This window comes from Rhinatrema bivittatum, chromosome 2, assembly GCF_901001135.1.
Source record: "Rhinatrema bivittatum chromosome 2, aRhiBiv1.1, whole genome shotgun sequence".
In the NCBI taxonomy this organism is placed as follows: Eukaryota; Metazoa; Chordata; class Amphibia; order Gymnophiona; family Rhinatrematidae; genus Rhinatrema; species Rhinatrema bivittatum.
In genome coordinates, this window is record NC_042616.1 from 69829723 (window position 1) to 69850217 (window position 20495).

Below are 20495 nucleotides of genomic sequence, written 5' to 3' on the forward strand. Positions count from 1 at the left end.
AACTCAAGCACCTGCAGGGTGTCCCCTGATAACACAGATATTTTTTCCCATCAGTTATTTTCTATTGATTTTGGCCATGATAAAGGTCTGGGTAAGGACCTTTGCTTCCTTTAGAGGATTTCCTGTGGTCTCTGATTGTGCTAAAGGTCCTAGCATGGACCTTTCCTTCTTAAAGATGTTTAATGTGGCTGTTGACAATGCTAAATGTCATTACATGGGTCTGTTATTTTTTTTGAAGATGACTTTGGCTCATTACTCTTCGAGAGTCCATGGTGGTTTTCAATAATTTGTCAGTGAACCTCCGCTTCTTTCTCTGGTGGTGTCTAAGCTGAAAATCTTGAAGTAGATTTTCTGCTTTTCCAGCCTTCATTCTAATAGTTAACTAATTATTAAAACCCGTAAATATCTTAACTGGTATGAATTGGTTGAGGAAAAGTATCAAACAAAGAATGATTATGATAGGAGATTTTCTTTCCAAAATCTTCTTTGGCTTCTTATGCTGGAAGTCTGCAACATGAAAGTCCGTTCCCTTGTCACGTTTTCTATGATTATTTTCTATGGGAAAGGCCCCTGGCATGGAATTTTTGCTCTTTGAGTAATAATGGCAACGTCTAATACAATGCCTGAAGTGCCAGGTTGTGAGGATATTTCAATGTAAGATTGTTAGGGTAAAAATAATATGACTAGATTTATTGGGAATGATGACCCTCAGTTAATACAATTTAACGTAATGCACATCACAAAATCCTATGCAACAACTTGAGTTAGCTTGCAACTTCATATCATTGCCAATGCTTTTTCCTTTTCATGTCTATTGCCTAAGCCCTTGTCATGGATAATTCAGTTCCTACTTTTGTGTTCTTTTGTTCCTTAATTTCTCTAGGATGCTTTCTGTGTCGGTGTCTATGTGAAAGGTTCATAATAGGGATATGCATTCATTTTCATTTATTTTGGTTGTTTATGAGGCTAAAAAAACCAGTTTTATGAGCATAACATGGCATTTAAGAGCATAAACTACCACAAATGAAATGAACTGGAAAAAAAAACAACCCCACATCAAAAGAAAAAAGCAGACAAAAATGAGCGAACTGAACCAAAATTGTTTGAAGGCTGAAACAAATTATGAGAACACATCTCTATTTCCTAATATTGATCTTAACTTCCCTATGATATTTTCCTTGGTTGTTCTTATATTGAAGGGTTCTGCTACAGAAAAATCTACATGGCCCTTCTCCCCTGCCGGAAAATCTCTTTAAATAAGTTATATATTTTGAACAATGTCTTGGGGGGGGGGGGGGGGGAGGTAGCAGAAAAACTCAGACAGGTGGTCCAAGGAACGGAGGTGAGAGATGGCAATGTGAAAAGAAAGTACGTCTCATTTTTTACATTAATATAATATGCTCTTCATATAGCCATTTCCTTCTAGGTGGAAAAATACAAAAGGAGATGCCAGACAATAATATCCTCTAAGGAAAATCTAACTTGCGATCTATGGTTTCATCCACGTGAACTAGAAGAGCATTGTAATTCTTAGACTGGAGCTAAGTCTAAATAACTTGTATGATATAAAACATCATACACAATCTTATTAAATATGTTGCTGATCTTTGTATCATTTGTGAAAAATGTATGAGCCAACACATTACTCTGCATGCAGATATAAAAAAAATTGACCTTTGGTAAAATAAGGTTAAAAAAAAAAACATAGTGTGCGCAGATGTTTTTTCTAAAATACGCCTGAATGTAATAGAAAATGCATTTATGCAATCAGTGAACTCTGATTTGAATTTTCAAAAAGTCCTGGAACCCCAGGTTAATTTAAATCTTTAGAGGAATATTTGAAAGTTCTTATGTGATTTCCAAATGCCTACACAAGTCGAGTCCTTACTTGTCTAAAGGAAATTATCCTACAGGAAGAAAATTGATGCAACTAACATAACAATAAATGTACAGCAACACAAAAAAAATCCATTTATATTAGGTATATTAACTATAATGTATCTGCTTTTTCTAGATTATATTAGAGATAAAATGAGGATCTTAATTTTGAGTCTGTTAACTTAGGGGGTCATTTTCTATCCCTATCGCATGCCAAAAAGGAATTTTCATGTGCGGCGTCGGCACGGGAAAAGGAGGAGTCAGGATGGCATCGGGGCGGACGCCGTGGAAACTTCACTGGTGGCGAAAAGGTAAGACCTCCTTATCGCCACCAGTAGCACGCTCAAAAGCCGGCAGCGATTACACCGTGGTGATGCAATCACTGCCGGCTTTCGCAGGCCCGCTCCACGCTTCGCCCCCCCTGCCCCGTTACCACGGGATTCAGATAGCCCTGTGAAAATAAGAAAATCCAGCCCTTAGTGAGCTGGTTTTCAGATTTATTTCTTGTTCCCCTTTCTTCTTTGTGCATATTTTGCTCCAAAATTCTTTTAATATTTTTGGAGTCATTTCCTTATGTCTCAAGAATGCATATTGGATGAATATTGAATAGTGGTGCCTGCCCCCTGCTTACCTAGATTAATCTTTAGTTGAAGGGATGCACTCAAAGAAGTATGTGTCCTATCACCTGGGCTGGATGGCTGCTAAATAACTACCACCTATTTTACAATACATTTTACACTCAAACATAATTCTCTCTTTGTTTCATTAAAGCAGCATTGCCTCGTACTCAGATAAATTTTAATTCTTGTTTCAGTTAGATAAGAGAACAATTCCCTAAGAAATTAAGATAGTGTCAAGAAGGGGCAAGGTTGGTCCTTGGTCTCCATCTGCCTCCTTCTCCTGTTTTGGTTGGCATAGCTCAGGCCTCCAAATAGGAACCATAAATATTAGCAGGGTTGGAAGGGGAAGACTGCCAGCCATTTTCTCAACTCATTCTTTTTAAAAATTCAGGAATCCTTTAGAAAAATCAGATCCTGTAGTTCTTCTCCCACACATGGCTGTCTTCCCACTTGGGAAAAATGACATTTTGCTTCCCAGCAGGAAGTGCGACTGCTTTAATAACACAAAATCTCCCAGGTTAGCCTGCAGCATTGTGGCGAAAGAAGAGAAAGCATGGCTGTTTCTGCCAGGGCATTCTCCTCTGTGGAGCACTGAGGTGGGGGTGGGGAGCGTTTCCTATCTTTTTGTCAAGTCCTCAGTACGGACAACTGTGTCGCTCAAACAGAGGTCCTAATGGGTGTTGAATAGAAAGAAGAAAATACATAAAAAAAAAAGACAAAATCTCTGCTTAACAGTGCTATACTGTTAGCATGCACTTTCTTCTCCCTCACATTTCCACGTTTTCAGAGGCGCAGGATGTAATCACAAGAGGATATGAGAGAGACACTGAAGCACCTCAAAAGCACAACGAGTGCACAAGAGGCAAGCATATTTTGACAGATAAGAAGTAGTATTCCTTCAGAGAAATGGAGCAAATGCATAGAATAGCTTCCCGGCATAGATGGTGGGGGAAAAACAGTATCAGAATATATTAAAAAAAAAAGAGGGGGTAATGGACAAGGAATGAGACTTTTCAGGATTTGGAAAGTGAGGGATCAGGTATGGTCTGCAGTAATGCAATAAGCGTCAAGATTGGCTGCACTAGATGCGGTCGGCGGTCTTTTATCAGTTGACAATTTTTTTGTTTCTACTCACAGGGAGCTGAGACTCTTAGACTACATCCTACTGGGATCAGGTAAGATGTGCACAGCAAAAATTATAGTTTAATTTTTTTATGTTGTTTTGTATGAGTATTTTTCATTTTTTTTCATTTTGGTTTGCAATGTGCACTATTTTGTGGAACAAAAAACACCTAACTCCAGGGCCCCTGGAGACTGCTTGCCCCACCTCACCTCCCCTGCCATCCCTAGAAGTGGCTGTTTCCAGAGAAAAAGTAATATTTTTAAAAATAAAACCCTGGTCACAGGCATCATCTCCACACCAGCCCCTCCTCGTGGTTTTTTTTCTATTGTTTCATTGTCTATGTTATTATAAATGAATGCACATCCCTGGATCTAATATATATCCTTTAGTTACCATTTACTATTGGTCTTGCTAGATGTTATAAAAACCAGATATTCATTCAATACCTGAATCTTTTTTGAGGGGTAGACTACTTTTCTTTTCTTTTTTTTTTAATGCTGCTGTAACAGAACTATATTGAAGTGAAGTCCACCATCTAGACTAGATTAGGTGATCCTACTTGAAGGAGAAAACCACATGAAAGTAGGATGAGCATATTTGGTTCTTTTATTTTTCTGCACACTGAAACTGTATCTTTTAGAAAGATTTCTGCGTCAGTTCTCCAGCTGTGATTGATCATTTCAACTTTTTAAGCAGTTACAGGGAGAGAATAGCTTTGCAAAGCATGAGTTGCTGGTATGTAGGTTAACAGCTCCAAGTGTTATGGAAAAACAAGTCACATTTCTGGCTGGAAAATGGAACCTTTTGGTTAGTGAATTAAGCCAGCTGCTGACATGTTATGAAGCGCAGATGAAAGATGGCCTAGCAGACAAAAACTCTTGAGCAGCATGAAACAGAGATTAAAAAAAAAAAAGTATTTGAGTTTTGTACAGCGACAAGCCCATGTTCTTTGTAGGCCTACAAGTCCATATTGTATTGTTCACTGATGTTAAGCACCTACTGTTTCCTACTATTTATCTCTCTGCATGCACAAAGTTATACCTGCATTTAGATATTGGCTGCAGCATCACTGCTGCAACTGTTTTCTGTGTAGAAGGATAGCTTCGTGGTTTGAGGAGATTTACGCTCAAAGTTCAGCACAACGAATGGCTATTGTATGGATTCTGTGTACAGTAAAAGCATCGTTACCTGTCCTGAGAGACGACCACCAAATGCCTACAATGTTAACAGCTTTCAAGAGTTAGCACTGACTGGGAAGCGAGTTTCCAAAATGCTGCTTTTCTGAGCAGCAAGCCCATTCCTGACCCTCACTGGGATCTTTTGAAAGTATCTGCAATATTTCTCCTAGGTCACTGATATTTAATGGCAACTATATATTCACTTAGCTTTCTCTTTGAAAGCAATGGAGAATATAGTAACATGGTAGATGGTGGCAGAAAAAAGACCAATGGCCCACCCAGTACCATCTATTCCAAATATCTGGGAACGTCACAAAATAAATCTGCGTAGCACATTTGTTGTTTTTCTATCCAAGTTTTCAGTACTAACAAACACCCCAGTTTATTTTTACCTATCATGGTGATTGAAGCATTTGGCTTTTCAACAGTTTGTCCACACAGCGGTCTCTCTTTGTAACAAAAACATTTTTACCTGTCTCCAGACCTCTGATAAGACCCTCACCGTCCCCACCTTGGTCATTGTGTGTCCAATTCTGGAGGCCAAGTGTACTAAAGGAATATTGAACAGCTGGAGGCAATTTTAAGGCCTGATCACCAAAATGGTGGGTGGCCTGCGCTAACATCCCCCACTAACATTGTAATCTCTAGAAGAAAGAGGAGACGTGATGCAAAGTCAAACATTAACATATCTTGCAGGCTTCAAGGAGGCAGCAGACTGAAAACCTGAAGCTGAAGGGAGGGAAGCTCAAAGGAAAAACCCTTTTTCCTTGAGATAGTGGGGTGGGCATCTGGAACACCCTTCCAGTGGAGGGGGCAGGAGCCAAAACAGTGACAGAATTTCAGCATGCCTGGGACAGAAAAAGGGACCTTAGTTTCAGGGCAGGAGGAAGCCCACTGATTAAGCAGGACCTGTGGCAGTGAAAGGGGTCCAAGTGGTGCTGCTTATCTGCCGACATCTTCTATGTTACCAAATTTTAGTTACGGGACATGGAATTCAAGTCCTCCAGAGGCATTTTGCTGCAGTATTCATTCTGAAGGTCAAATTAAACTTCATTACAAATCAATTTGATTCTGTGTGTTACGATGTGACTATATCTTTCGCATACAGAATGAGCTCCAGTGGTGCTCCTTTTAGAGGGAGAATTCCCCACTGTCCTTACAGTGAAGTTAAATATGAATGTGTCCTGAAACTCACCCTAGGTGAAAATCTATGGAATTGTTTCCTAAACATCTATCATATTTTCTGAAAATAAAAACAACAACAAAAGAATGGCCCTGAAATCACTGGTGACCCACCTGAGCCTTCGGTTCCTCTGAAGGGTTTTTCTATGATGCCAAATGCCTGCAGGGTTCATGACTCTGTACTAATAGCAGTGCTGAAGGAAAGGGAGCTGTGTTTTACAGGGACACTGTCACACTCATTTTTAGCAGGAAAACCAATTAGGAGAGAAAACCTTATGGTCATACTTTGATTGAGAAAAGCAGGGCAATCCCCATTCGTTATCCTGAACAAAAATCTCGACTCATTACCCAGGTATTAGCAGGTGGGCACCGCAATTTGATTGCACCATGTCAGGGATTTGTGCTATTTTCTTGAATCTTAGGTGCTTTTCAAATCCAGGTGGCAGTAGCTCAGGCTAGTGGTGGCTGGCAGTAGCTCAGCCATTTGTGGATCTATGTAAAATGAGTTGATAGTCTCAGTCTGGCTTCCAATCAACACATGACTAATGCCACCATCATAGCACTGCTCAGCCGTCTCAGCAGAAAAGCTAAAGGCTGCATGGGCATCAGGGGTAGAGAATGAATTGCCCTCTCCACTCCTGGAGATGGTCCCTCCAGAGCAGAACTAGGTGCAATGCGCCCATGCTCTGGGCGAATGGAGGGCTTTGGTTCCCAGCACTTTTAATTCAGAACATTTCACAAGCACTAATTTCGACAGAAAACTGCATTGTTCTTACTAAACAAAGCAATATTTTACGCTGTATCTGGTATTGTTAAACCTGAATAGCCCACATTGCTGAAAATATACGCAGGCACCATGCACCCCTCCATCTTGTACCAAATTTCCAAAGGGAATCTACCCATGTCGTTCCCCTTGAAAAACTGCCTGCAAGATATGCAAGTTAAAAATATCCATGCACGTTTGAGCCTGCTTTTTCTGAGGGCTGCAAAACAAGGGCAAAATGATGCATGGAGTTTAGAAAATCAAGTTGACATGCATTGTTCTTCTTCCCTAACCTAGACACACCCCCAGAAACGCCCCCTCCCAATCTGGCTGAACGCCTGCAGGGTCCCTTGACCCCCAGCTGAGGATGGCGGCTTACAGAGAGCCCAATTTGACTGGGTAAATGCCTTTGAAAACTGGCCTCCCCAGGGAAAGTACCTGGAGGGAATTCACATTTGCAAACTGACTATAAGGAGGAGAAACAAATTGACGTATGTGGTGCCCATTCCTATCGCTTCAGTCACAGCGCAACTTTCGGCCATTGCATCGCAAAGTGAAGGACGCCGGTGAACTTAGAATAAGCATTCTTCAAAGCAGAGAGCAGAGATGACACTGAGTGAAAGCCCATCAAACAGGAGGCGATACACAGGGTGAAGGAGTGAACTGCAGTTATCATCATCCAACAAGGGTCAAACAAACATGAGGCCAAAGACATGGTGAAGGAGGCAAAGGACACAGCAATATACAGGAGCCTATCCAACAGGAGGCGAGACACAGGGTGAGGGAGGCGATGGCAGTATCATCCTATGATTTAATGCCATTCAGCTGCTGCAGTTGTGCCATAAGACTGCTATTAAACCCCAATACAAACAATATTCCTTCTGACCTATAGCACGGCTAATATGCAATAATAGATAAACTTTTAAAAAACTTTGGATGGATTTAGCTCACCGGTATGCTAGAACATATCAAAGTGCTGCAGAGAAAGTGACAAATGAAATCTGAGCAAGCTATTTGAAAATTAGGAAACTCTGATGGAGTGTGAAGACAGCTCAGTGTGGGACAGGGTCTCAACGACAAAGGAATGAGAAACTAGTGCACAAGCCAAGAGCATGCAGCAATGCTTCCCAGCTGACTTTTTGCTTTCTGTGACTCTGCCTTATCATCCTCTATTTGCTCGTTCAGCATTTAATAATGAGGCTAACCTATAGCACTGTTATATGTAACTCCCGTGTCGAGGGCTGATTGTCCAATGGAATCAGACAAGCCGAAGGGAATCAAAAGTCACCACAACAATAACAGTATTCCTACATTTTCTCTTGGATGACAAATGATGGTATCAGAAACATTGTTGTTTTCACTAACGTGTGTACTTATTTCAACCTGCTTGCCCTCAGATGATGCCTGCCTGCACCATGATACCTGTGAAAGGCTGTGTGAACTGGAATGGATAAAGCTGCTTGTCCGATGGGATGACACACATCAAATGTACTCGGTGACCTGACTCCAGCAAATCTCAGTGCTGGAATATGAAAGGTTTCTTAAGAGCTCTTACCTTCAATAGTGATGGCTTGGTCTCCTCTCCTCTCCTGGGCTAACAGTGCTGGGCTCTGTATGGAAAGCTCTGCTCCACTTCGAGCTGATCCTAATCTGTTCACCAGCTGCAGGGAATCATGTGCATTGATTAAAATTTGGAATCTCAAGAATGAAAACCAATTCTCACCTAAGTGACTTCAAGATGCTATACGGTCTAAGAGACCGGGAGCTGCTTTCACATTAGCACCTTATTTTACCGGCAAACATTAGGTCTGCGTTTAGCACATTTTTTTGCAGTGTTGCAAATATACGCAGAACGATTTCTGCCAATGTAAGAGCTTGCATCTGATGTGTCATTGTTATCTGTATCAGTGGCCCTGGGGAGTGCATCACTTGTGTGCCGGGGGGTCTGTCCCACATACAAATTCAGGTGAACTGGAATGGATCAATGAATTGGGCAAGCTTTGAACAATGAATTGATAAAATGGCATTTTTGTGATTCAGGTATGAGCACCGCCACCTGCTGCTGGCAGTCAGCAGAGGAAATTACTTCCCCAGAAGGCGTCTTTCTGTCCTTCTGTCTCTGGAAGGCCTGTGTCCTGGAGATTCCACACGGAACAGAACATCAGAGCTCTGGAACACATACATGGCCATGGCTGGGCCCTCGACAAGGACCAGAGCTGTGAAGAGTGCCGAGGTCCCTCTTTGGCATAGGAGAAATGCCAACGGTTTCTTCCTTGCTCCTTTGGGCTTCCCTCACCATGGGAACTGGCCCTAACTAAGGGCTCTTCATCCGTCGCTATCTGCGTAGCCCAGCGATCACAGTGACAATCCTCACTCAGATGACATAGATTGCAGCTCCTCCAGAATGCAACACATATATGCTCCCCGAGTCCCTCTTGATTTGGGCATAGGTAACTGCTTCTGGCACCAACTTTTGATAGGCACCGGAGATTTGCTCCCGCTGCCATGCTTCTGTCCAGGTCTGCCTCCCGGCCACTTCTTACCTCAAGTGGCAGCATCCTGATAAAGCAGCAGCAGCAGCAGCAACAGCAGCCACTTTGAAAAAGAAATTCAACATGAGGCCTCTAGTTGCCGGTTGTGCGCTCAAGGCACTGCAGCATCCCTTCCCTTGCATGGAAAGAGGGGGGCAGGGTCGCCATAGGGCTCGAGTACGCGACAGGTAGCTGATCGCCCTGCATGTGGAATGTCTTTTTCAAAGTTGTTGCTGCTGTCGCCTAATTGAGACATTGCCACGTTAGGTAACAAATGGCTGGGAGGTGAGTGGGAGGACTAGAGAGAGGAGAATCTGGACAGGGGCAGTCTGGAGTCCCTCACTCCCCTCCCCTTCCCTCTTTCCCTCTACTTCTCATGTCTTTGAAGGGGGGGGGGGGAGGATAGGCGTGGAACCGCCATCTCCTGGTCCCTATACGCACCCAAAATGCAAATCCGGTCCTGCCAACCGATCTCACCACTGAGTGATAGTAAGGACTACTTTCCCCTCCAGGTTATACAAATCCTTCTGTTCCGTAGCCCAAACTGGACTAAGGAACAGAGGCCAGGCCAAGCAGCTGAATGCAGGGTTCTCCTATGGCAGTGAACAACACTGCTATCGGGCAATCAATCTGAAAAGTCTTCATTTCAGTGCATTTATCAATGTTTTCCATATAATTATTTAGCTAAAGAGTGTTTCCTCATTTTATATTTATTCTTGTGAAAAAACCTTTCTGTTTATGAGGCTGTTCTAGCAACTCAACACCAGAGTTTATTATAACGAAAAATGTTAATTACAATGACATTTTTTTTTGTTTTCTAATTTACCCTTTTAAGAACTTTTTGGCCCCCTTTCTAGTTCCAGTTCTAATAAGAATTGTTTACCTTGCCTCATCTTGTGTTTAAGCCTCTTCTGTACAGCAAAGGTCTACCTTTCAGGATTGGTGCCATGCTTAAGGGGGGTACTTCAAAACGAAACAAAAGTAAAGCAATCTAAAATCCTTTTTAGAAATTATTGTGCAGTTGGATGGTACAACAACAACATTTAAAATTGGCCATATATTAATGTTGATAAAAGTCTGGTGTACACCAGGTGATCAATTGCTGCTGTAGGATTGGCTCCAGCTAGAAGCAACACACATCTGTTTTCCTTTTCCTACGGTCAGCTGTCGCAGGATGCGTTATTTTATCTTAAAACTCGCAGCTGATTAGAAAGAACTACTGAACAGCATACAACTGCACAATAAGAGTACCTGTGAGCTATTGTGTTGCATTGTCCATCATGCTTTAGGCCTGGGCTTTGGAGGAGCAGAGGAGAAATGGGACTATGATCGAGAAATCTGGACAGAAACTTTAGCTATGGTATACTGGAAATGTGCCCAGAATATGATGGAATAAAAATCAATCGAAAGTGGTTACGTTTCAAGACGTTTGTTGATGCAGTTGCACAAGTCATGAATCAAAGGTGACCTTTGGGTCTTTGTAATGGAAAAAGGATCACTCTGTTTGCTGGAGATCAGAATTGACCTTTTGTGTTGACCTTAGTTTGCATATGGCACTATAGGTGTTGGCGTATGAGCCGAGGAACTACAATGCTGAAAGGGGTGTGTAGGGGAAATTTACATAAACATTATTGAATGTATGATATGGCATAAAAAATAAGCTGTTTCTTTGTTCTACTCTGAGTTTTTTAATTGTGTTTCTCACACAGGGAGATTATTCTACCATTAAAAGTCATCTTCATAGTGATATTCATGTAGGTTTGATTTTTAAAATATTCCTAAACACACCTGTTAAGCCTTGGGTTGGTACAGCTTTGTTAAAAAAAAAAAGGTCACTTCTCAGAGATTAAGAGGGAAGGTCTGCACAGAATGAAGCAATTGGAAGTCATAAATCTTGCAGCTTCAGACTGCCTTTATGAAATATTAGGCACTTCAGTAGGCAAAGCTCCTTTAAACTCCATCCTCGGAAGTCAAGCTGACCTACAGTTAGGGACCTGCGTTTTCAATTATTTTATTTTTCCTGGGAATTTCAATGTTATAGCAAAAAAACAATCAGTGGAAATGGGAATATGACTGAAAAATCTGGACAGAAACTATAGTTTCTATTGTGTTTTTATATCAAAGTCATTTTTCCACTGATTATTTTTGTTACAACATTGAAATTCCCAAGAAATGTTATTTTAAATCCTGAAAGCAAAGGTCCCTACTATGCTTCAGCCAGATTAATACTATTTACTTAGATTAATACATTTTACACCTGACTGAATTATGAACTAGCTTGCATTCAAAAGGGCTCTGTGCTGCCAGTGGAAGCATTCATTTCGGGGCAGCAGGAGACCCGACAGTAATGTCCTATTAACCAAAATTCAAAAAGGATTCCTGGCATCACTGCCCTGTTATGACGAACACAGAATTGATCCTCCAAGAACCCCCTTCAAGGTGAGCGAGCTTCCAATTTGCTTTGATCTATAAAAGTTATTGTCATCAGGGAAGGAGGGGTGAGGAACTGTCACATGGGTTAATGATCCTTTGCTCTGAATTTTCAGCCAGTTATTCTGCATTCACAGGAAGGTGAGGCACCTCAGTGGATCACACACCAAAACCACTTACTTCACACTCGTAATACCCCAGATCTTCCTGGAGGGCGTTCTTGATCACAAGCACTAATATGCCACTTCTCGGTTCACTGTATGTCTGGAATTTATTTGGGTCTGTCAGCAGTGCACCATCTCTGTACCACCTGCAAGTGGAAAACAATCAAAAAGGGGAACCAACCAATTCCTAAATTTCTAGGGGGTTCTAAATTTCAGATGACCAAAAAAAACATGGCTGTAATCTGAATCCAAATATCAACAAGTGGCAAGGAGAAAACTTGTATTTAAAGGGGAATCTCAAAAGCAATCTCAGTTTAATTCAAACACATTGTGGTGCTCCATAGCAATTTTTTAATCAGCGATTTCACTTGCAATTTGCCAAGTTTGACAGGATATGGAGCTTTTCACATAAACAATAAGATGTTTACATTGAATCCCCCCCATCTGAATCCACCATAATCCCAGCAATACAGAAGGGCTGGCCCTCACCCTGCTTTTGCTTTAGGTCCAGTGCTGCGCTAGCTGTAACAAAACAAATCTGTGCTCTGCACCGGTTTTCATTGATTCTAACACCCCTGCCACCACCTATGTAGCGGTTTATTCCTTTCTGCGGAGATGAAGGAAGCTGCCCTACTTTTATTACTATTAATAAAATTGAAATACGGTTTCACAATTGGAGGAGACAGGAGGTAGTCATAAATCAAGTATTTTGGAAAAAAAAAAAATCCATGAGAATTCACCTTTGATAATATTCAATTAAACTGTACAAGTGTGATTTTTTTTTCATCACGTTCGTTAGAAAAGGAGCAAGCAGACCCAGAGGCCAACTTCCCCACCCCCGCCCCCGTCCCCCTGCCCAAAATAAAGGCAAAATCTATTAAATTGTACCTGCATATATTTTAAATGCATGTGTCCTCACGTGAGTACTTCAAAGTGAGCAAAACCTTTTCTGTCTCTGGACTGTTTTCACCAGCCCCTCTCCATCTGTCTACATGTTCTATGGCCTGGAGACGTTCCTTGCAATGATGTGCATGACAAGTCACACGACACATCAGTGTTGCTCCCTACTCCGACAGCTTATCTTTCGAGAAATTATGTTAGCAAAAAATGTAAAAAAAACAAACAAACCCCAAACAAACCAGATGGTTCGGTGACCGGCTCATTAAAAGAAACCTCAGAAGACACTTTTTCACACAAAGGGTAGTTAGTATGTGAAACAAACTAGCTGAATATGAGGTCAACATATCAGCAATATGCTGCTATACAAATTTCTACCAGCAAACATAAACATATGATAGTAATACTTAGATGTTAATGTAGACTTGACAGGGTAACAGGCTTGTTCCATCTAAAGCAGTCTAGCTTCTGTATATGTGTAAGGCACCTTTGCCTTACTAAAGGCAATTCTATTTCCTAACTTAGGGATGGGTATATTCCACTCATCCCCGTGGGTTCCCTTAAAGTGAATCCTTCCAGAAAGAGATGTTCTGTGACCTTAGGAGAGTGTAGAGAACATAAGAACATGCCATACTGGGTCAGACCAAGAGTCCATCAAGCCCAGCATCCTGTTTCCAACAGTGGCCAATCCAGGCCATAAGAACCTGGCAAGTACCCAAAAACTAAGTCTATTGCATGTTACCGTAGCTAGTAATAGCAGTGGCTATTCTCTAAGTCAACTTAATTAATAGCAGGTAATGGACTTCTCCTCCAAGAACTTATCCAATCCTTTTTTAAACACAGCTATACTAACTGCACTAACCACATCCTCTGGCAACAAATTCCAGAGTTTAATTGTGCGTTGAGTAAAAAAGAACTTTCTCCGATTAGTTTTAAATGTGCCACATGCTAACTTCATGGAGTGCCCCCTAGTCTATTATCCGAAAAAGTAAATAACTGATTCACATCTACTTGTTCTAGACCTCTCATGATTTTAAACACCTCTATCATATCCCCCCTCAGCCGCCTCTTCTCCAATCTGAAAAGTCCTAACCTCTTTAGTCTTTCCTCATAGGGGAGCTTTTCCATTCCCCTTATCATTTTGGTAGCCCTTCTCTGTACCTTCTCTTGCCCTTCACTTCCCCTGGATAGTGAAGGGCAAGGAGCAAGGCCACTCTTCCCAGACTAGGCCACCTACAGTGCAGCAATTTCGATGCAATACCAGGGGCTTCGCTATGTATGAGCACACAGGCTCTGCCCCTATGACTCTATTGGCCAGTATCCCAAATCTCAGACAGTATTCTGCTTCCTGTTCCAGCCCCTCCCTCCCAGGCAGTGTGCAGAGAACAGGAGAGGAGGGTTATGAGATTAGAGAGGACAGAACAAAACAAAGAAGAGCCAACTCTGCTCCCTAATCTACTTCCCTCTCTTGTTGTTTCCTTTCCTTCCTGCCTGTCCTGCAAAAAACAGGAGGGGAGAGAGTTAGGCTGGACTAGAAAGAGTTCAGTTTTTTGTCTGTGTATTTCTATTTATAATTTGCAGTCACTTATTCTATATTTGGTGAGGGTTTTTCTCTATTCTGTGTGTGTAACCCAGGGGTGCTCAAACTGGGCCTATGGACCCCTCCATCCAGTTGAGTTTGCATAAGATTTATTTGCATGCACTGCCTCCTATGTATGCAAATATTTCCCAAGCATACATATTTCTCATATTGGGCACACCCTTGGTTGAAGTTTTGACAGCATGAAGTTTTGACAGCATATGTTGACAGCAATGGGATCCCCTGGTCTAAGTGGTAGTATAGACAGGTGCTCACTGTACAGAAACAAAAAATATCAACATGCAGAACTTTTTTTTCTCTCCTAGGGCCTGGCTGCAAGGACTGCCCAGGACTCTGGTAGAGCAGGCCAAGTGGGCTAGCCCCAACTGCAGCAAATAGAGAAGTATATATTTAGTAAGGGCCAGACAGGCTAGAAAGTGTTTTGTTTTTTTCCTGAACCCTCTCCTTCTCCCAGAGAGTCACCCAGCTTCACTGCTTGCGCAGTGTGAGAAGCAGAGAAGATGAAGCAGATAGGACAGCACCTCATGGCTGGGCAGCAGGCTGTCGTGCAAAACCAAATTGGCCAACAGCAGGTGCTGTGAAAGTAAGTCATGCAGCAAAACTTGGTGCTAACTGAGGTAGCACAGGTTGTGTAGTCCACTGTAACCAAGCCACTTTCCTTGTCACCAACAGTACTAAAGATGGCACAGGGAGAAGACCCTGATTGTTTCCTGAAACACTTTGAATGGACAGCTTAACTGGCAGGATGGCCAAAAGATAAATGGACCACCTATCTGGTGAACCTACTTACAGGAAGTAGGCAAGCTGCCTTTGAAACCGCCACCTTGGAAGGAAGAGCTAAATATGCTGAAGTCAAAATAGCTAACCTAAAGAGGGTGGGACTCACTGATAGTGATTTCAGCAAGGAGTTTTTCAACCAAAGGAAAACCTGCAGCACCTTTTCCACAGATTTAAGGATGCAGCTTGAAAGTGGTTGTGCCCATAAGGGAAGACTGAGAATGAGATAACACCTGATGCAGTAGTGGGTGTGCCAATATCCGAATCTTACATTAGAAATGGTGCTGGAAGTGGCAGAGGCCTATTATCAAGCCAAGTCCATGCCTGAATCACCAAAGTCTCAGGGGAGACCCACCTGATCCAGGGAGAGGATACTGGAGCCCTAAGGACAGAAGGCCCCAACAGCCAGAGAAGCCAGACTTTCACTTCAACTGCAAACCCCAGCAGAACTGCCATACTTAAGCTGTGGAGAAAGAGGTTATTTTACAAGAGACTGCCTCCACAGGGAAGATGAGCCAATGGACATTAATGCCGTGGCCCACACATTTGTGCTTTTGTGGGTGTCCCCAGTCAGGGAGTGTCTACTTTTATGATCGCTCTCGAGCTAGACGACATTCCAAGCCAGGTATTAGTGGACTCTGGGAGTGTAAAAATGCTCATTAAAAGGGAGTTAGTGAAGTGGATCCAGATTGACTGTGACAGAAATGTGATCCTGGCATGCATCCACGGGGATTCATGACAATCTTTAACAAGCCATAGGCAACTGAAGATCCTGGTTGGCTAAGACAAGAAAGAAGTTGAAGTTCTTCCTTGGCTTTCATATCCAGTAGTGATAGGATGGGGACTGTCTGAACTTCAAAATCCTGTGGAACCAACTCATGACCGATTCACCCACACCCAGCAAAGAACTGGCATTTCCAGAACTCTTCCATTTAGAAAATCCCAACTTGCATAGTTAAAAACTCCAAATTATATGTGGGATGATTACATGCTTATGTCCATATGGATCTGTCTGCGACATTGTTTGTTTACTGTGTTACCTGTTTTGCCTAAAGTTTGATTAAATAAAGAGTTAAAAAAAAAAGTTCTAAGATCCCTAAATCCTGCAGAGAATGTGACAGGAAAATACAGTTATGCTAGTGGGGCCATCAGAGAAGTGGGAGTCAGAGTCAGAGGAAGAACAGCCACCTACCCAGAATAGCATACCTAATGCCTTTGAGTGTGAAAATGGGCATAACCTAAGGAACTTCAGACTTGCCCAAAGGGAGGATGAGATTTTTAAGTCTGCAAGGGAGTGGTATTCAGAGGGTGGATGGAACGCTAGTCCCTAGAGCAGAAGATAAGGATCCTATTTTCCCTTATTTTGTAATGAAAAGAAAGCTACTTTATCAATTAGCAAAAGGAAATCTGGAGGCAGAAATGATTAAACAACTCCTAGTTCCCAAACCCTGCCGGCAGCAGGTCCTGCAATTAGCACATAGCCACCTTTTAGGGAGCTATCTGGGTGAAGAAAAAAACAGAGATAGAATATTATAGCAATTCTTTTGGCCTGGGATACACGGATAGGTCCAGCTATTTTGCCAGTCCTCCCCAACGTAACAATTAACTAAACCTGCCAGGGTGTGGCCAGAGGGCCAATTAAAGATACCTCATTTGAAAGGGTGGGCATGGATCTAGTGGGGCCTTTAGAGAAATCTGCCTGGGGAAATAAGTACATTTTAGTTATTCTTGACTATGCCACCAGATATCTGAAAGCAATACCTTTACAGAACATAAAGACCCAGACGGTGGTGTCCATCTTAATGGAGGATTTTTCAGAGTTAGCTGGATATCTTGCCCACTAAATGGCCTACTGAATATTGGTCTCAATATGTTTAGCAACTGCTACATCAATTCTTTTGGGATTATAGGATACAAACAGTTGAGAGGCTTGATGATGTGGTTGAATTCTCTTCAGGTAATAGGCTAAGGCTCTTTTGCAGTCCAGCAAATGAAGGGCTTTTTCTCCTTTATGCGCATTTGGTCTTTCAAAGAACTTGGGCAAAACAACAGCTTAATTCAAATGAAAAGCAGAAACCACTTTAGGTAGAAACATAGGATGGGCGCAAAGCACCTGTAGTAGGAACCTCATTTGGACGGTTTGCTGCATCCTGGGAGCTACAATGCCGGGGTTTATCCAACAGGGGGAAGCTTAACTTCCTGTGCCCTTGGCTTGGACATGTCCATGGATGCTTCGATCCAGTCACAAACCACTGCTTTTCTTTGCTGTGCAAGTGGTTCTTCAGGTGGGGACAAAAAAGACACTAGGGAGAAATTACTTTCCTGATAATTTAATTTTCCTTAGTGTAGACAGATGGACTCAGGACCAGTGGGTTTATGCTCCCCTGACAGCAGATGGAGATGGAGCAAGCTGATGACATCACTATATATATAACCTTGCAGTGACCCCAGCTTGCCAGTGTTCTTTTCAAAAACAACTGTGGACAGACTTAACAAAAAACTTGATTAAAAACATGATTAAAATAACAAGTAACCAGATCTGTACTCAACTAACCATAAACACTGAACCCAATTACCCCAAATTACCCCAAGTTAGGGACTGGATGAACAATTATCAGTAATCCCTCGGGACCCAGAGCCCATCAGGAGGACTACTGATACACTCATGAGGCAGAAGAGGACGGGAAGCTGAGTCCATCAGTCTACACTAAGGAAATCAACATTTTCAGGTAAATAATTTCTCCATCTCCTAGCGTGTAATGGACTCAAGACCAGTGGGATGTACCAAAGCTATCGCCCAACAGGGTGGGAGACTGCTCGCAGTCCAGTCAACACTGCATGTGCAAAGACTGCATCCTCCCGGGCCTGCATATTCAGACAATAAAACCTGGAAAAGTGTGTAAGGAGGACCATGTCGCAGCTTGGCAGATATTGACGTGAAACAACAAACTAAACTCCGCCCATGACAGTGCCTGAACCCTAGTGGAATAAGACCTAATCTGAGTAGGCAACGGCTTTTCAGCATTCACATACATGGCCGTGCATATCTCCTTAATTCAGCGAGCTATGGTATCCCATGAAGTCAGAGCGTCCCGCTTACTCCCACCATCCTCGAAAAGGATCAGAAATCTCCAGATACCACACAACAAGATGATTGACACCCAAGAAGTGCAAGAGGCGATACTCCTCTGCATCCCTGACCTTATCCAGGGATGGCAAGGAGATGGACTGATTCAAATGAAAATCCAAGACTACCTTGAGCAAGAAGGATGGAATAGTAAGCAGATGTAATACCCCCCGAGTCACTCAAAGCAAGAGTCACTCAAAGTCAAGGCTTGCAGCTCAGAAATTCCATGCGCTGAACATATAGTCACCAGGAACACAGTCTTCAAGGTCAATAATCATAAGGAAAGGCTACACAGCGATCGGAAAGTAGGTCCCGCCAAAAAATCCAGCATCAAGTTAAGATTCCACAATGGAATCGGTAACCTCAAGGGAGGCCAAAGATGCTTCCCTCCCTTCAAAAAACAGGCCATGTTCATGGTGACTCTTTGCCACTCCCCGCAGAAGAAGCAGGGAGTGCAGTTCACGCTTCAAAGGCTTCTCAGACTGAGGGCTGCTGTTTCGGTGCCCACATTTCAAGAAGGTATGGGGCAATATTCCATTTATTTTGTTGTGCCAAGAAAGAGGGCTCCTTTTGTCCCATCCTGGATCTCAAGAGAGTCGACAATCACTTGAAGAATGACTCATTTTCACATGGAAACTTTAAGCTCTGTGATAATGGTGGTGGTGCAGTTGAGGGAATGTCTGACCTCCTTGGATGTCAGAGGCTTACCTTCATATTCCCATCTAATTGAAACACCAATGCTTTCTATGCTTTGCGGTGATGGGGGCGACATTATCAGTTTCAGGGGCTGCCTTTTGGACTAGCCACTCTCCCAGAACATTTTCCAAGGTTATGGTGGTAGTAGCGGCAGCCTTGTGAAAATGCTGGAGACTCTGAGTAGGTAGATTTCCTGAAAAAAGATCCCATGTCTGACAGCCACTCCTAAATCCTTTGGGATTCCTGGCAGAGGATATCTGTATCCCCTTGCTTGTTTATGTGGAACATTTCTACTTGATTGTCATTTTGGATCAAAATTCTTTTTCCTTAAAGAAGACAAGTAAACACTTTTAATGCATGCTGCATGACTCATAGCTGTAAAGGTTGAACTGAAAAAGATGCTCTATTGCCATCCATGTTCTCTGAGTTTGGGAGAAACCTGTAAAAGCACCCCACCCCCTGGAGGATGCATCCATTGCCAGTGCACCTAATGAGGTAAAACTTGCAGAGGGGAATCCACTTCTAGGACCAGCAGATCCATCCACCAAAGAAGGATGAAATCATTTCTGGGGTTACCGTTACAGGAAGCAAAAGGAGCTGATGCAGTTAATCCTACTGCAATTGGAGGCCACACTGAAGAACTCTCATGATCAGGAGAATCATGAAGACCACATGTACTGCCAAGATTGCCTGAGCCATGACTTGATCTTGCTGCATTAAGTTCTGAACCAAGGTCTGAAGACAGATTGTTCTGTCTGCCGGGAGAACACTCTCTCTTCCAGTGAAACTATCCAAGCCTCATTGAATTTGATTCATTGGGTAGGAATGAGGTTCAATTTGGCAAAAATTCATAAAAAAACTCAGGGACTGAAGAGCTGAATGGTCTTTTCCAAGCAGTCTTGTGGGAAATATGCGCTTGCCAGCAAGCCATTTCATCAGGGTTAAACACTAACTTCCCTTCTCCCTGACCTTTGCCTGAATAAAAGCATCACTTGTGCTTAAGTCTCTGCCTGGGAAAGGATACCTGACGGTCATGTATTTCTCTAGTTTATAATTAATCCTGATAGCCTGAAAGTAGGGCTGGGTGTTCCTTAGTCAGAGGCAGGACAAAGTCAGGAGGTATAGATTTCAGCAGCCAATGAGATGATCCGTGCACACCCCCTGAGCCAAAGCCAATAGTGTAGGGACTCGTCTGTTGCTATGGGAAAGTAGCCAATCATGTAATGACACATCATCTGCCTTTGTATGAATGTACAATAAAAGGAAGAGCCTCGTGAGGGCTCACCCCTTCTCTTCCTGCCTGCGATGAAAGCTGCCTCAAGTGTGTTCTATGCCTCCATATTCAACATCTGGTGACCCCGACGTGATGATAAACTCCATGCTTATTTCGGCTGGTCATAGCTTAAGGTACGTACCGTTCAACAGATTTGCAATCGTAATATTTTTAAAAAAGTACTTCTTAGTAAATTTTAAAGTATTTCTCAGCAAGTTTGTTCCCCACATTCGTGAGCATGGGCAATGATTTGACT

The 20495-nt window shown here is 42.6% G+C and overlaps 1 protein-coding gene across 11 annotated transcripts in view; it reads right to left on the reverse strand.

Annotated features, from left to right (window-relative positions):
* The window catches only part of OBSCN (obscurin, cytoskeletal calmodulin and titin-interacting RhoGEF), a 745212-nt gene that overhangs the window by 155856 nt on the left and 568861 nt on the right, over positions 1-20495 (reverse strand). For all 11 annotated transcript variants that reach the window (XM_029588301.1, XM_029588307.1, XM_029588308.1 and 8 more), the window contains 2 exons: positions 11886-12015; positions 8300-8405 (listed from right to left, as the gene is read on the reverse strand). In XM_029588301.1, the coding sequence (XP_029444161.1) occupies positions 8300-8405; positions 11886-12015 (236 nt within the window). The remainder of the gene's footprint in view (positions 1-8299; positions 8406-11885; positions 12016-20495) is intronic.